Source organism: Pseudophryne corroboree, chromosome 2 (genome assembly GCF_028390025.1).
Source record: "Pseudophryne corroboree isolate aPseCor3 chromosome 2, aPseCor3.hap2, whole genome shotgun sequence".
NCBI lineage: Eukaryota > Metazoa > Chordata > Amphibia > Anura > Myobatrachidae > Pseudophryne > Pseudophryne corroboree.
In genome coordinates this window covers 187141857-187159564 of record NC_086445.1, presented here as the reverse complement: position 1 = coordinate 187159564, position 17708 = coordinate 187141857, and the positions used below count along the sequence as shown (strand labels likewise).

The 17708-nt window shown below is 46.3% G+C and overlaps 1 protein-coding gene across 5 annotated transcripts in view; it reads left to right on the top strand.

The window, feature by feature from the left end:
- The window catches only part of ATF7 (activating transcription factor 7), a 218173-nt gene that overhangs the window by 129178 nt on the left and 71287 nt on the right, over positions 1-17708 (top strand). For 4 of the 5 annotated variants that reach the window (XM_063952152.1, XM_063952151.1, XM_063952154.1 and 1 more), the window contains exon 2: positions 7996-8051. In XM_063952152.1, the coding sequence (XP_063808222.1) occupies positions 7996-8051 (56 nt within the window). Of the gene's footprint in view, positions 1-7995; positions 8052-17708 lie in introns of those variants that run through there. The other variant, XM_063952155.1, reaches the window with a different exon arrangement.

Sequence of the window (17708 nt, the reverse complement as noted above, 5' to 3'; positions counted from 1 at the left end):
TCCTGCCAAAAGTGGTTTCATCCTTTCATATGAACCAACCTATTGTGGTGCCTGTGGCTACACGGGACTTGGAGGATTCCGAGTCCCTTGATGTGGTCAGGGCTTTGAAGATTTATGTAGCCAGGACGGCTAGAGTCCGAAAAACAGAAGCACTGTTTGTTCTGTATGCAGCCAACAAGCTTGGCGGCCCTGCTTCAAAGCAGACTCTTGCTCGCTGGATCTGTAACACGATTCAGCAAGCGCATTCTACGGCTGGTTGGCCGTTACCAAAAATCGGTTAAGGCCCATTCCACTAGGAAAGTGGGCTCTTCTTGGGCGGCTCCCGAGGGGTCTCGGCACTACAGCTGTGTCGAGCTGCTACTTGGTCGGGTACAAACACCTTTGCAAAATTCTATAAGCTTGATACCCTGGCTGAGGAGGACATCATGTTTGCTCAATCGGTGCTGCAGAGTCATCCGCACTCTTCCGCCCGTTTGGGAGCTTTGCTATAATCCCCATGGTCCTTACGGAGTCCCAGCATCCTCTAGGACGTTAGAGAAAATAAGATTTTACTTACCGGTAAATCTATTTCTCGTAGTCCGTAGAGGATGCTGGGTGCCCGTCCCAAGTGCGGACTTCTTCTGCAATACTTGTATATAGTTATTGCTTCAATAAGGGTTACGTTATTGTTGCATCGGGCGTGAACTGATGCTATGTTATTGTCCTACTGTTTACTGGATTGTTATCACAAGTTATACGGTGTGATTGGTGTGGCTGGTATGAATCTTGCCCTTGGATTAACAAAAATCCTTTCCTTGTACTGTCCATCTCCTCTGGGCACAGTTCTCTAACTGAGGTCTGGAGGAGGGGCAGAGAGGGAGGAGCCAGTGCACACCCGGAACTAAATTCTTTCTTAAAGTGCCCATGTCTCCTGCGGAGCCCGTCTCTCCCCATGGTCCTTACGGAGTCCCCAGCATCCTTTACGGACTACGAGAAATAGATTTACCGGTAAGTAAAATCTTATTTTAATCTTTCACTTTGCACTTAAGGGCCCTACACACTGGGCAGTTGGCCGCTGAGAGGCCCGATGGACGACCCGGGAGGGGAGGGGGATGACGGAGGAGTGAAGTTTCTTTACTGCCCCCATCATCTGGCCCCATAGCCCTGCATGCTAATATGGACGATATTGTCCATATTGGCTTGCAGGCATAAACGAGCCAGCACCAACGATGAACGAGCGTGGGGCCGCGCGTCGTTTATCGTTGGTACATACACACTGAAAGATATGAACGATATCTCGTTCATTAATATCGCTCAGTGTAATCGGCCAGTGTGTAGGGCCCTTTACAGTTAATGCACAGATCCTGGAGTATGTACTTGTGACCATGGTTGCTTATTTCTGGTGATATTTTTCCCCTCGGAGTTCCATGCTGACATCACCTTAGACACCATTGCTTGTGAAACATCAACAAATTGAGCTCATTTGGTCACTGCAGTTCCTGACAGAAGTCCCCCAGCAATCAGACCTCTCAGTTACAGAGGTCTCCTCCTGCAGGCATGTTAGCCTCAAGAGTCACGAGGTCTCCTCCTGCAGGCATGTTCGCCTCAGAGTTACCAAAGTCTCCTCCTGCAGGCATGTTCGCCTCAGAGTCGCCGAGGTCTCTTCCTGCAGGCATGTCTCCTCCTGCAGACATGTAGCCTCAAGAGTCACCGAGGTCTCCTCCTGCAGGCATGTCAGCCACAGAGTCACCAAGCTCTCCTCCTGCAGGCATGTCAGCCTCAGAGTCAATGAGGTCTCCTCCTGCAGGCGTGTTAGCCACAGAGTCACCGAGGTCTCCTCCTGCAGGCATGTTAGCCACAGAGTCACCGAGGTCTCCTCCTGCAGGCATGTTAGCCACAGAGTCAACGAGGTCTCCTCCTGCAGGCATGTTAGCCTCAGAGTCAACGAGGTCTCCTCCTGCAGGCATGTTAGCTATACTTATAGGCAATCAGGACAGTACCATGATGGGATGTTATTTGCTTAATTAACTCGTTACTTCCGATATGCTTTCTTTTTCCATTTTGGTTGCCCACTACCTGTTCAATAGAATGTACATCATTTACAATACATATCAATAAGTTACCCATTAATGTTTTGCTGCAATGATATGGAAAGTGAGGTTAGTACTGTTTCATATACTGCTACATCTCATAATACCGTACTTTTGTCATTTATGCATACAGTATATAGGTAAAAATACTAACGTACTTGTAAATTATTATTAGCAGCCAGTGAACAGTTCAGGACACTTATGGAAACATTCCATGTAATGCTTATTAATCAGTGCTCAATAGTTGCATCATACATTTTATTAATGTCATGTCACATTACCGTAGTGTGTGATGAAATTAATTCTGCCTGTTCCCAACACCTTCGTGTGTTGATTCCTTGGGGGATAAAAGGGGTAATTCAGAGTTGATCGCAGCAGCAAATTTGTTAGCTGTGGGGCAAAACCATGTGCACTGCAGAGGGGCAGATATAACATGTGCAGAGAGAGTTAGATTTGGGTGGGGTGTGTTCAAACTGAAATCTAAATTGCAGAATAAAATAAAATAAAGCAGCCAGAATTTACCCTGCACAGAAACAAAATAACCCACCCAAATCTAACTCTCTCTGCACATGTTATATCTGCCTCCCCTGCAGTGCACATGGTTTTGCCCAACTGCTAACAAATTTGCTGCTGCGATCAACTCAGTATTACCCCCTAAGTCCAAAAGTTATTGAGCATTATTGAAAAATCCCAAAGAAATCTCAGGACCTTTTTAAGAAAACAGTACTGTATGATGTCCTCCTAGGACCTGCATGCATAGACAGTCTAGTGATGCTATCCGAGTCTCTTCACCATCTTTCACATTGAGCATTGGTGCATTTCGCCTCCTATACTTACCACATGCCATTGAGGACATGGGGGTGGGGAGGGGGGAGTGGGGTTAATTCAGACCTGACAGCTGCTGTGCATTTTTGCACAGTGGGCAAACAGATGTGAACTGCACATGCGTACGCACCGCAATGAGCAGGCGCGACAGACCACAGCACCGGGCATCGGTGCCTAGCGACGGGATGGTGCGAAAAAAATGATTGCACGTGCGAACGCAATGTGATTGACAGGAAGTGGCCATTTGTGGATGGTAACTGACATGAGTGTCTTTAAAACGCAGACAGGATCTGGCGTTTTCAGGGAGGGTGTCTGATGTCGGCTCCGGCCCCGATCAGGAGGATTCAATCGCAGCGGCAGAGTAAGTCCTGGGCTGCGCAAACTGATGTTTGTGCAGCTCTTCTAATGAAGCGAATGCACACTTGCACAGCATTATCCCATCCCCCTGTAGGCGGCGACTATCTGATTGCAGGGCTGCAAAAAAACGCACACTAGCGATCAGGTCTGAATTACCCCTATAGATACGTAGAAACAAGATCTCGACTCCTTCTTTCATTTAAAATTTTAACAAAACACTAATTAATTGATTAGATTCTGATTAATGCAAAAACATTATTTAAATCTTTAGTATATTACTTACATTGTGTGCATTATAAACCATAATATATAATAAACAACAGGAGCATTCAACATGTAGCTGTCATCTGCTATGGAACTACACATCCCAGCATGTCCTGCCACAGTTTTGCTATTAGGGCATGCTGGGATGTGTAGTTCCACAGCAGTTGGAAGACCACATGTTGAATTCCCCTGGTCTAAACAATGTAGGCTGACCGCTGAAGAACACCACTCGTATGGGGCACACACACATTGAGATTTGTGTCTAGATCGCCCATTCACATGTAGCGATGTGTGCTAAGATATGTACACAGGATCTGAGCCAGCGATGGCGACGCATGGGACCATCGCCATGGGGTGTACACACGGAGTGATTTGTGCTTCATTTCTAAGCGATGTAGACAGATCGCTTAGAAAAGAGAAAAAATTGTCCCATGTGTATGCCCCTTTACTGTAATGCCAGTTTTAGCCTGCTTTATAAAAAGGCAATAGTTAAAGTGAGCATCCTATTTTCTTGGGAGCGCCCCAGTAGCCAGGGTGCAGATAGTGACATTCCCTGTTTTAGCGTATGTGCTATTTGTCCTATTTGTCTCTCATGAAATGTAAACAGTATGCAAGGAGTGTGTTGTACGCTGACTGGAGAAGTTGGTACTAGAGAAAACAGACATATGGCCTAATTCAGACCCTGTCGCAAGTGTGCAAAAACCACGTACGCCGGTATGCGCATGTGCAAGGTCCTGAACTGCATTCTCTTCAGAACGCAGTTTAAGACCTGGAGGTGGGCGGGAACGGGGCATCGTCGCCGCGTTTTGTAGGCGTCTGCTCCTTTTAAGGGGAGTATTCTGAACAATGCAGGCATGTCCGGACCACTGCTGGGGTGGGTCGTGGTGGCTACGTGACGTCACACGCAGCTGCTGTGACCCAAAACATGGCCGGTAGCTGTCTGCAATCACAGCTAGGCTGGATAGGCAGAGGGCTACTTGAATCATGCGAAAGCATCGCTGCCGTGCGATGCTTTTGCATGTGGGGGGGGGGGGGGGGGGCAGGACACGTCATGCCCTGTGCTGGGCGTCTCCCCACGTCAGAGAAAATTATCGTAGATGCGCGTTTTTTCGCACATCTACGATCAGGTCTGAATTACCCCCCTAATTATAGATTGCTTTTAAGTAAAGCTGTGTTGGAAATCCGTGTATGACTTAAAGTGTTTACACTTTTATGAAAATAAGGATTTTCCTCTAAAATAATTAATACTAAGTCACAGTCATGCTTTGCAGGCTACACCATCAAAGATGAAATTACTTATTTACTTAGTTAAAATAAATAAAAGCTGGAAAACCGAATGCTTTGGGCTCATTGTTGACGACGCTAGTTTTCATATTCTCCGATCACCACAGCTTTCCGAGGGAACCGCTGTGCCCAGTGCTGCTGACTTGGACAAGGGCCCAGACTGGGCTGCTGGAGGGAGGAATGGCTTTTTCCCTTCATGCTTCATTTACAAATAATAATAATAAAAAAATACACATGCAGAGCTTATGGGTTTGGAATACATACGCTGTCCAAAGGCCTTTCCCAGGAAATGGTTGAGGAGTGAAGCTTGTTATACAAGCAGTTATTTAACCCTCCTATTAAAAGGTGCAGATCTCATGCTATAGCTGCGTTCTAGAAGATCAGCTATATAATGGATATCCAAATGTTCATGATACAAATGCATTGTAAATATGAATGTATTATGCAGGCCGTTCAGTTATGCATGATGTTGGGTGGCAAGGTGTAAATGCGCATATAGAGCTAACGCAACATGACTGATTTTCATGCCCATCTCTGCGGGGTGCGAGGCAAAATTGGTGATGCTGGGGGTTTATTTATGGCTGCCTGCACACCATTGAGTTAATGCAAATGATTTATTATTTCAAAAATATTAAATAATGTAGCAACTTGGGGACAAAGCACTCATCTTAAGCAGTAAGTTTAGATGTAGATAGATGGTACTCTGAGACTTGTAGTACATGTTTCAGAAATCACGGCCTCCCTCCTAATGTTTCAGTTTATTTAAAAGCTTTCATCACAGGCGATATAGTAGAGCAAAATGCTACCATACATATCACTCAGGTAACCACCAATGCTGGCCCTGCCGTCTCCTATATACAGTGACACCATCGGCCGCAATGACACAAATTGAGTTAATACGACTCTGTATACACACCACTACTCAATAACAGGCCAGTCATTTTAATCCCCAGGTCCAAACCATTTTACAGCTTTCTATGAATGTCCACACCCCCCCCCCCCCCCCCCCCCCCCCCTAGCATTATCATACACTTCCAAAATGTTACAAGCATCTGCAACACAACACAATGCTCCTTGGTATTGCTGATTGAGTGATGTCCTCACTGAATTGTGTATATTCACAGCAGGACCGGTATGGGATCCCGGCGTACTGGTTGACGGCTGTCACTATACCGACAGCGGCTTCCCGTTCGCCACAATGCCAGCATCGAGGCCACTTGCGGGCATGATGTGGGCACGGTTTAAATAAGTGGGCGATGCTTGGTCCTGGTGTGCTTACAGGTTTCCGCCGAATATCAAGAGTACCGTAATTACAGTATTTGCAAATATTACAATTCTGCGCGTATCTATGCGCAGACTCATGCGATTAACTGCACATAACAACCGGTACGTAGGTCTCAAAATACTGCACATCTGGATATCAAACACTAAGTCCTAACCTGGTTCTGTCCCCTCACATCCTGTAAAGTTGAATATCTCTATTGTTCTGCCCTTTGAGTAAATGTAACTTGCTGGTCATGTGTGTGGAGACTATGGGGGTAATTCCGAGTTGATCGCAGCATCAAATTTGTTAGCAGTTGGGCAAAACCATTTGCACTGCAGGGGGGGGGCAGATATAACATTTTCAGAGAGAGTTAGATTTGGGTGGGGTGTGTTCAAACTGAAATCTAAATTACAGTGTAAAAATAAAGCAGACATAAACAAAATAACCCACCCAAATCTAGCTCTCTGTGCAAATGTTATATCTGCCCCCCCTGCAGTGCACATGGTTTTGCCCAACTGCTAACAAATTTGCTGCTGCGATCAACTCGGAATTACTCCCTATGTGTAAATTGTGCACTATATGAATTTAATATTGAATATGACTTTTGTAGCGTTTCTGTGCAAATGCGTATGCTACCGTATATACTCATACCGCGCGCCATTGTACGTAGCGTGCGTGTATGCGTACGCACGCCGAGAATGCGCCCGCACAGAGGCCACTCTGTGTGGTGTTTGCACGTGTAGTATGTGTGTAATATTTTCGACTTCGATACCTACCTCGCTAATATTCCGGCGTCGGCATTGCAAGTTGGCGATGAATTTCAGCTGCTGATGTGCCCTTTAGACGTAGAAATCTGATGACACTACGCACCTCAATGTCTGCCTGTATTTCCGCCATCTTACAGCTGTTGTTTGGTCAGTAGGAGATATGAGGCACAGTCTAATGACCATGAAAGGAAGCAGTGGCCTACCTGCCTGGCGGAAATTAGAATGAATAAAGAAGATTACACACGTGAGAGGTCTTGTATCTTACTTATTGGACCATCCTCACATGTTTAAATCACACATGCTTCCTCTCCCAGAATGTCAGTGATACTCCCTGGAGAGTAGACCAACCTCCCTTATGCTGCCCACCAGGGAAGTGGGCGGTCAGAAATCTGAATGACGTGTGTGGGATGACGTTTCATTAGATGTGATGCTGAAACTAACTGGGAAAACCAAGGGTTTTGCTCTATATTTCCAAAACTGTTTTTCATTACACGTGTGACGTAGCTGAACCCTCTGCTTAATGACTTCAGATGCATAACTCCTGACTTGTGTCTGTGTAAATAGCTGTATTAAACGGTATGTCCAGGACATCAGTAATTTTAAGTAATTCTATACATTTCCTAGAGTACCAGCAGAAAAGTTACTGTCACAGCAGTATATGAGCTATGGCAGTGACAATGAAAGCATATTGAGCTAAGTGAATGAAGTGCATCTGAAATGGGAGCCGCTAATAAGGAAGGTGAATAAATGGACTTGTGCTGCTTGGATGCAGTTTTGAAGCAACTGTGAGGGTGATGAAAGCTCAGTGATTTCCTTGAGACCCGTGAATGGTTTCAACTTGTGCACCTGTCTAACCCAGCACAAGGTTGGCTGGACATAGAACCTGAGCTGCTGTGCGTTGCTTATCACTGGCAGGACTGGAACAAGGCCTGGGAGACGTTCATAACCACCCACTCATGGAATCAGATAGCAGTAATCGGAATAAGTTTCCATATATTCTTTCAGGCAACAAAGATTTGTGTGTATAGTGTGGGAATCTGTGTAATGCTTCCATCTGTGACATATTGTCAAAGGAGACAAAGGTATTTTATGGGTATACAAAAATGTATATTTATTGGGGGCTAATATGACAGCCTGTAACCAGTTTCTTTCTTTACTTCTACAGAGGAAGCGATGGGAGACGACCGTCCGTTTGTGTGCGGCGCCCTGGGCTGCGGACAGGTGAGATTATTGAAATGTTTCTCTTACAAGCAGCACCCCACACACTGGCACTTGGTGCTGGAACAGTGATGTGCATGACATGGTTTGTCACCTCCGCTATAGTATATGGTGCTGCAAGGCGGACATCCAAACTACAGTAACAGCAGGTCAGAAGATGTGCTGCTTATCTTCTCAGCAGGGGATTCTAGCCTTGTGTTAGCCTTGTGATCCTGGTTGTATTTCATATCTCTTCAGGCACTTTTTTCTGTATGTCTAGGTTTGTTCTAAATTCATTGACATAAGAATTTCAGAAGACCTCCTTTGTTTTATTAAACACCCCCCCTACCCCTCCAAAGTTTTAAAGGTACAGGGGCTGCAGTACTGGGAGATTCTTACACCCACCAGTGCTCCCATGGTTATCCAGGCTCATCGAATAGAGATGTCAGGACAGATTTTCCCAGTGTGATCACTGGCAGCTAATTGGGCAAACTGTTGGATTAGGGTAAATAATTGTTGGCCCATGACGTTCAGCTGGTCATCCTTACATGCAACTGCTGCCCACTTCAGCTTTTCTCTTCCCAGTAATGGTACTTTGGTGGCTGTATTAAAATTGGCAGATCAATGTATTGAGAAGTCCACAGGCAGAGGTCAGGCAGCTCTCTGGATGCAGTTTTAAATGCATTATTGTCAATGCACACGTTCGTTCCATTATAAACGTGACCTCGTCTGACCTATTCACAGTTCACTGTATTTAGCAGGGTCTGGGCCCTTTGCCAGCCACCTGTGGTGATGCCCAGTGAGCAGCACCACGTGAAGCCTTACCGCCTTTTTTGTTTCTGTCTACTACTTTGGAGATAGCGGAGCAACAATAGAGGCGAATGGTAGAGTTGATTGATATAAAACTTTCTGGCCTGCTAAATAGTGCAAATTGTGGCTTAGCCAGGGAAGAGATCTCCCAACAAATGATGAAAGCATTATTGTCAGGGATAGGGGTAATCCTTTTTAGCATCTGTTCATGTATAATGAGAGACTAAATGCTGCATGGATGTAGTTGCCCAATAATGTGTTCAGCAGTTCTACCTCTGACTAGTGTTTTGTTTACAAGGGAATATTATGCAGTCATGTTAAAACCATGTATTTATGGTGAAACCCTGCTTGGAATTAATGAGGTTTTGTTTGCAGCATTTAGTATGTTAATATGTTTTCTACAGAATTGTATAGTTCTACTTGTTGATCTGTGCCAGGTACAGGCTCTTTCTGTCCATTTATTGTAATTTTGCCCACAAACCCATTACAGCTACGTTCCCTGTTACAACCTACCAACATCCAATGCCTACGCAGACCAGATGTGTTCATGTCTTACTATACTTTTCTTGCCTACAACAAATTTTGTAACTTGTCATATTATCATTAAAAACAAAATGTAATCTGAAAATCTATCTTGAAAAATTTTGGTAAAGGTGCTGTGATTCTATCCGAAAAGTGGAAACTAATATTATATGATAGTATATTGTAACATAATATTAAACCACATATGGCTGCCGTGACCGATTTTAGAACTTTTTGCCGTAGTTGTGTCTGTGACTTTATGCTAATGCTAGTGTCTGCCCTTCCCCTGGTGTACAGCTGTGTGACTTACTGTGCAAGGACTGATACGCACACTTTGGCCCTCATTCCGAGTTGTTCGCTCGCTAGCTGCTTTTAGCAGCCGTGCAAACGCTAAGCCGCCGCCCTCTGGGAGTGTATCTTAGCTTAGCAGAAGTGCGAACGAAAGGATCGCAGCGCTGCTACAAAAAAAAGATTGTGCAGTTTCTGAGCAGCTCCAGACCTACTCCTAGCTAGCGATCACTTCAGACTGTTTAGTTCCTGTTTTGACGTCACGAACACGCCCTGCATTTGTATCTGGCACGCCTGCGTTTTTCCACACACTCCCCGAAAACGGTCAGTTACCTCCCAGAAACACCCACTTCCTGTCAATCACTCTGCGGCCAGCAGTGCGACTGAAAAGCGTCGCTAGACCTTGTGTAAAACTACTTCGGATGTTGTGAAAGTACGTCGCGAATGCGCATTGCACCGCATACGCATGCGCAGAAATGCAGATTTTTTTTGCCTGATCGCTGCGCAGCCACCGAAAACAGCTAGCGATCAACTCAGAATGACCACCTTTGTGCGACTTTATGCTAATGCTGGTGTACAGCTATGTGACTTACTGTGCAAGGACTGATACGCACACTTTGTGCGACTTTATGCTAATGCTAGTATCTGCCCTTCCACTGGTGTACAGCTGTGTGACTTACTGTGCAAGGACTGATATGCCGCTTTGTGCAACTTTATACTAATGCTATTGTCAGCCCTTCCCCTTGTGTACAGCCGAGCGTCTGACTGTGCAAGGACTAATACGCACACTGTGTGCAATTTTATGCTAATGCTAGTGTCAGTCCTTCCACTGGTGTACAGCCGAGCGTCTGACTGTGCAACGACTGGTATGCCCGCTTTGTGCAACTTTATGCTAATGATAGTGTCTGCTCTTCCCCTGGTGTACAGCTGTACATCTGACTGTGTAAGGGCTGGGACACCCACTTTATGGACTCTGTAATACCGCTTGGTGGGTCTTTAGACCCTACCATCAGCCACACCAGCCTATAGCAGGTGTAGATTTTCCGCATGAGTATGGCCTCCTATGTGAGTGAGTAAGCGTCTGTGTTCAGCGACACGCCTGCTACGCTCTCATTACCCAACCATAAGAAAGACCATTCTCATGCGACTGAATAGTCACTGGCCAGGAAATGCCCTCAGTACATTTCTGATACTGTCCATCTCAGTCGCATAGTGTAACGCATTCGCCATTTACATTTTAAGGGATTTTCGCACATGCTCAGTAGCAGAAAGGAAAAAGTCACTTAACTCTGTGACCATCAGCATTGCCTGCGACTTGGAATCAGCCCCATGACGCATTGCAACAAGGCTGGTATCTTTATTTTTAGTGAAAATTTTTTTTTTCTTCAGGGTCCATAGTTGATCCACAGGATTGACATGGGGTGTAGGTGGTTAGATAAGGATCGAGCACCAAACTGTTAAGCCTTTGAGCCTCCTGGCAAAGGGAGGTCAGTTTTTTGTATGATGCGCCAGGAGCCGGACCACATGTAAAACGGTGGGACTGTTTCACAGTCCCAAGCTTTTTTAAACTTTTGTTATTTTATATAGCCTTTTTTTAGAGCGTGCTGCACTATGCTTCTAAGACGTATTGCGGCAACCACTCCAACAACATCTTTATTGGTTTTACAACAGTAGGGTAAACAAGGAATATACAAATTGCGTGTGATAAAAACTAGTGAGGAATAAGTAGAACATCACAACATAAAAATGACAACAGGAAACACAGTGATCATAGTAAGACTCAGACAAGGAAGACAACATCAGTAAATCCTCATAATTATAGCTTTCTTTTTAAAACGTGCCTCCCACCTGCCAACAATGGAGACAACCAAGTTGTTTACTTCATATTATATAACTAACAATAGATTTTGTCCCTTGTGCTACATCTTAGTTACAGAGTAAAAAGCCGGACTGGGTTTAGGTAACAGCGCAATAAAACAACACTTCTATAGACTGCAGGAGGAGAGGAAAGTTTTCAAAACTTCCCCACATTGAGGCTTTAACTGATAGACTTCAATGCAAAGTGTTTCCAGGTCTATACAAACCATGCAGCAGAATGATATATATGTCCTGGTGCAGTGCACAGAGCTGGAGCAAATCTGCAAGTGGGATCACTGGAACTTCTGTCCTCTGCGACACATCCTGTATGGCTGAGAAGTCGCCTCAAATTTACCATTAATTCCCCTTTCAGGCACCAGAACCCGGGAGTTGCCTGGTCTAGCACACCAGTCTCGGCTCCATGACCCTGGTCGGGAGCAGGTCGCGGACTCAGGACTTAGTCCTGGATCGTTTGCATTCAGACCTACCTAAATCCCGGGTTCAGGCGTGTTCATACGGGATCCGGTCTCTAGGTCGACAGTAACTATGTCGACACTATCTAGGTCGACCACTATTGGTCGACAGTAACTATGCCGACAGGGTCTCTAGGTCGACATGTTCTAGGTCGACAGGTCAAAAGGTCAACATGAGTTTCTCTATCGTCCTAGTGGATGCTGGGGTTCCTGAAAGGACCATGGGGAATAGCGGCTCCGCAGGAGACAGGGCACAAAAAGTAAAGCTTTAGGATCAGGTGGTGTGCACTGGCTCCTCCCCCTATGACCCTCCTCCAAGCCTCAGTTAGATTTTTGTGCCCGGCCGAGAAGGGTGCAATCTAGGTGGCTCTCCTAAAGAGCTGCTTAGAAAAGTTTAGCTTAGGTTTTTTATTTTACAGTGAGTCCTGCTGGCAACAGGATCACTGCAACGAGGGACTTAGGGGAGAAGAAGTGAACTCACCTGCGTGCAGGATGGATTGGCTTCTTGGCTACTGGACATTAGCTCCAGAGGGACGATCACAGGTACAGCCTGGATGGTCACCGGAGCCTCGCCGCCGGCCCCCTTGCAGATGCTGAAACGAGAAGAGGTCCAGAATCGGCGGCAGAAGACTCCTCAGTCTTCTTAAGGTAGCGCACAGCACTGCAGCTGTGCGCCATTTTCCTCTCAGCACACTTCACACGGCAGTCACTGAGGGTGCAGGGCGCTGGGAGGGGGGCGCCCTGGGAGGCAAATGAAAACCTTTTTTGGCTAAAAATACCTCACATATAGCCTCCGGGGGCTATATGGAGATATTTAACCCCTGCCAGAATCCGTTAAGAGCGGGAGACGAGGCCGCCGAAAAAGGGGCGGGGCCTATCTCCTCAGCACACAGCGCCATTTTTCCTCACAGAAAGGCTGGAGGGAAGGCTCCCAGGCTCTCCCCTGCACTGCACTACAGAAACAGGGTTAAAACAGAGAGGGGGGGCACTAATTTGGCGTTAGAAATATATAAAAAAGATGCTATAAGGGAAAACACTTATATAAGGTTGTCCCTATATAATTATAGCGTTTTTGGTGTGTGCTGGCAAACTCTCCCTCTGTCTCTCCAAAGGGCTAGTAGGTCCTGTCCTCTATCAGAGCATTCCGTGTGTGTGTGCTGTGTGTCGGTACGTGTGTGTCGACATGTATGAGGACGATGTTGGTGAGGAGGCGGAGCAATTGCCTGTAATGGTGATGTCACTCTCTAGGGAATGGATGGCTTATTTAGGGAATTAAGTGATAATGTCAACACGCGCCAAGGTCGGTTGACGACATGAGACGGCCGACAAACAATTAGTACCGGTCCAGACGTCTCAAAAACACCGTCAGGGGTTTTAAAACGCCCGTTTACTTTAGTCGGTCGACACAGACAGGGACACTGAATCCAGTGTCGACGGTGAATAAACAAACGTATTCCTTATTAGGGCCACACGTTAAGGGCAATGAAGGAGGTGTTACATATTTCTGATACTACAAGTACCACAAAAGAGGGTATTATGTGGGATGTGAAAAAACTACCGTAGTTTTTCCTAAATCAGATAAATTAAATGAAGTGTGTGATGATGCGTGGGTTCCCCCCGATAGAAAATATGGGCGGTATACCCTTTCCCGCCAGAACTTAGGGCGCGTTGGGAAACACCCCTTAGGGTGGATAAGGCGCTCACACGCTTATCAGAACAAGTGGCGGTACCGTCTATAGATAGGGCCGTCCTCAAGGAGCCAGCTGACAGGAGGCTGGAAAAATATCATAAAAAGTATATACACACATACTGGTGTTATACTGCGACCAGCGATCGCCTCAGCCTGGATGTGCAGAGCGGGGGTGGCTTGGTCGGATTCCCTGACTAAAAATATTGATACCCTTGACAGGGACAGTATTTTATTGACTATAGAGCATTTAAAGGATGTATTTCTATATATGCGAGATGCACAGAGGGATATTTGCACTCTGGCATCAAGAGTAAGTGCGATGTCCATATCTGCCAGAAGATGTTTATGGACACGACAGTGGTCAGGTGATGCAGATTCCAAACGGCACAAAGGTGTATTGCCGTATAAAGGAAGAGGAGTTATTTGGGGTCGGTCCATCGGACCTGGTGGCCACGGCAACTGCTGGAAAATCCACCGTTTTTACCCTAAGTCACATCTCTGCAGAAAAAGACACCGTCTTTTCAGCTTCAGTCCTTTCGTCCCTATAAGAGTCATATCTGCCCAGGGATAGAGGAAAGGGAAGAAGACTGCAGCAGGCAGCCCATTCCCAGGAACAGAAGCGTTCCACCGCTTCTGACAAGCTCTCAGCATGACGCTGAGACCATACAGGACCCCGGGATCCTACAAGTAGTATCCCAGGGGTACAGTTTGGAATGTCGAGACGTTTCCCCTGCGCAGGCTCCTGAAGTCTGCTTTACCAAGGTCTCCCTCCGACAAGGAGGCAGTATGGGAAAAAATTCACGAGCTGTATTCCCAGCAGGTGATAATTAAATTACCCCTCCTACAACAAGAAAAGGGGGTATTATTCCACACTATATTGTGGTACTGAAGCCAGAAGGCTAGGTGAGACCTATTCTAAATCTAAAAAAATTTGAACACTTACAAAGGTTCAAATCAAGATGGAGTCACTCAGAGCAGTGATAACGAACCGGGAAGAAGGGGACTATCTGGTGTCCCGAGACATCAGGGATGCTTACCTCCATGTCCCAAATTTGCCCTTATCACTAAGGGTACCTCAGGTTCGTGGTACAGAACTGTCACTATCAGTTTCAGACGCTGCCGTTTGGATTGTCTACGGCACCCCGGGTCTTTACCAAGGTAATGGCCGAAATGAGGGTTCTTCTTCGAAGAAAAGGCGTCTTAATTATCCCTTACTTGGACGATCTCCTGATAAGGGCAAAGTCCAGGGAACAGTTGGAGGTCGGAGTAGCACTATCTCGGATACTGTTACAACAGCAGGGGTGGATTCTAAATATTCCAAAATCGCAGCTGATCCCGACAACAAGTCTCCTGTGCTTAGGGATGATTCTGGACACAGTCCAGAAAAAGGTGTTTCTCCCGGAAGAGAAAGCCAGGGAGTTATCCGAGCTAGTCAGGAACCTCCTAAAATCAGTGCATCATTGCACAAGGGCCATGGTAAAAAAATGGTGACTTCCTTCGAAGCAATTCCAGTCGGCAGATTTCATGCAAGAACTTTTCAGTGGGATCTGCTGGACAAATGGTCCGGATCGCATCTTCAGATGCATCAGCGGATAACCCTATATCCAAGGACAAGGGTGTCTCTCCTGTGGTGGTTACAGAGTGCTCATCTTCTAGAGGGCAGCAGATTCGGCATTCAGTTTTGGATGTTGGTGACCACGGAGGCCAGCCCGAGAGGCTGGGGAGCAGTCACACAAGGAAAAAATTTCCAGGGAGTGTGATCAAGTCTGGAGATTTTTCTCCACATAAATATAGCTAAGGGTAAATTTATAATGCTCTAAGCTTAGCAAGACCTCTGCTTCAAGGTCAGCCGGTATTGATCCAGTGGGATAAAACATCACGGCAGTCGCCCACGTAAATAGACAGGGCGGCACAAGAAGCAGGAGCGCAGTGGCAAAAACTGCAAGGACTTTTCGCTGGGCGGAAAATCATGTGATAGCACTGTCAGCAGTGTTTCATTCCGGGAATGGAAACTGGGAAGCAGACTTCCTCAGTAGGCACGACCTCCACCCGGCAGAGTGGGAATTTCATGGGGAAGTTTTCCACATAATTGTAAACCGTTGGGAATTACCAAAGGTGGACATGATGGCGTCCCGTCTGAACAAAAAACGGGACAGGTATTGCGCCAGGTTAAGAGACCCTCAGGCAATAGCTGTGGACGTTCTGGTAACACCGTGGGTGTACCAGTCGGTGTATGTGTTCCATCCTCTGCTTTTCATACCTAAGGTACTGAGAATTATAAGACGTAGAGGAGTAAGAACTATACTTATGGCTCCGGATTGGCCAAGAAGGACTTGGTACCCGGAACTTCAAGAGATGCTCACAGAGGACTTATGGCCTCTGCCGCTAAGAAGGGACTTGTTTCAGCAAGTACCATGTCTGTTCCAAGACTTACCGCAGCTGCGTTTGACGGCATGGCGGTGGAACGCCGGATCCTAAGGGAAAAAGGCATTCAGGAAGAGGTCATTCCTACCCTGGTTAAAGCCAGAAAGGAGGTGACCGCACAACATTATCACCACATGTGGCGAAAATATGTTGCGTGGTGTGAGGCCAGGAAGGCCCCACGAAGAAATTTCAACTCGGTCGATTCCTGCATTTCTTGCAAACAGGAGTGTCTATGGGCCTCAAATTGGGGTCCATTAAGGTTCAAATTTCGGCCCTGTCGATTTTTCTTCCAGAAAGAATTGGCTTCAGTTCCTGAAGTCCAGAAGTTTGTCAAGGGAGTATTGCATATACAACCCCCTTTTGTGCCTCCAGTGGCACTGTGGGATCTCAACGTAGTTCTGGGATTCCTCAAAACACATTGGTTTAAAACCAGTCAAATCTGTGGATTTGAAGCATCTCACATGAAAAGTGAACATGCTCTTGGACCTGGCCTGGACCAGGCGAGTGTCAAATTGGTGGTTTTTTTCTCAAAAAAGCCCATATCTGTTTGTCCATTCGGACAGGGCAGAGCTGCGGACTCGTCCCCAGTTCTCTCCCTAAGGTGGTGTCAGTGTTTCACCTGAACCAGTTTATTGTGGTGTCTTGCGCCTACTAGGGACTTGGAGGACTCCAAGTTGCTAGATGTGGTCAGGGCCCTGAAAATATAGGTTCCAGGACGGCTGGAGTCAGGAAAACTGACTTGCTGTTATCCTGTATGCACCCAACAAACTGGGTGTTCTTGCTTTTAAACAGACTTTTGCTAGTTGGATGTGTAATACAATTCAGCTTGCACATTCTGTGGCAGGCCTGCCACAGCCAAAATATGTAAATGCCCATTCCACAAGGAAGGTGGGCTCATCTTGGGCGGCTGCCCGAGGGGTCTCGGCTTTACAACTTTGCCGAGCGGCTATTTAGTCAGGGGCAAACACGTTTGTAAAATCCTACAAATTTGATACCCTGGCTAAGGAGGACCTGGAGTTCTCTCATTCGGTGCTGCAGAGTCATCCGCACTCTCCCGCCCGTTTGGGAGCTTTGGTATAATCCCCATGGTCCTTTCAGGAACCCCAGCATCCACTAGGACGATAGAGAAAATAAGAATTTACTTACCGATAATTCTATTTCTCGGAGTCTGTAGTGGATGCTGGGCGCCCATCCCAAGTGCGGATTATCTGCATTACTTGTACATAGTTACAAAAATCGGGTTGTTATTGTTGTGAGCCATCTTTTCAGAGGCTCCGCTGTTATCATACTGTTAACTGGGTTCAGATCACAGGTTGTACAGTGTGATTGGTGTGGCTGGTATGAGTCTTACCCGGGATTCATAAATCCTTCCTTATTGTGTACGCTCGTCCGGGCACAGTACCTAACTGAGGCTTGGAGGAGGGTCATAGGGGGAGGAGCCAGTGCACACCACCTGATCCTAAAGCTTTACTTTTTGTGCCCTGTCTCCTGCGGAGCCGCTATTCCCCATGGTCCTTTCAGGAACCCCAGCATCCACTACGGACTCCGAGAAATAGAATTATCGGTAAGTAAATTCTTATTTTTTCACAATTTTTTTCTTTTTTTGAACCTTTTCAT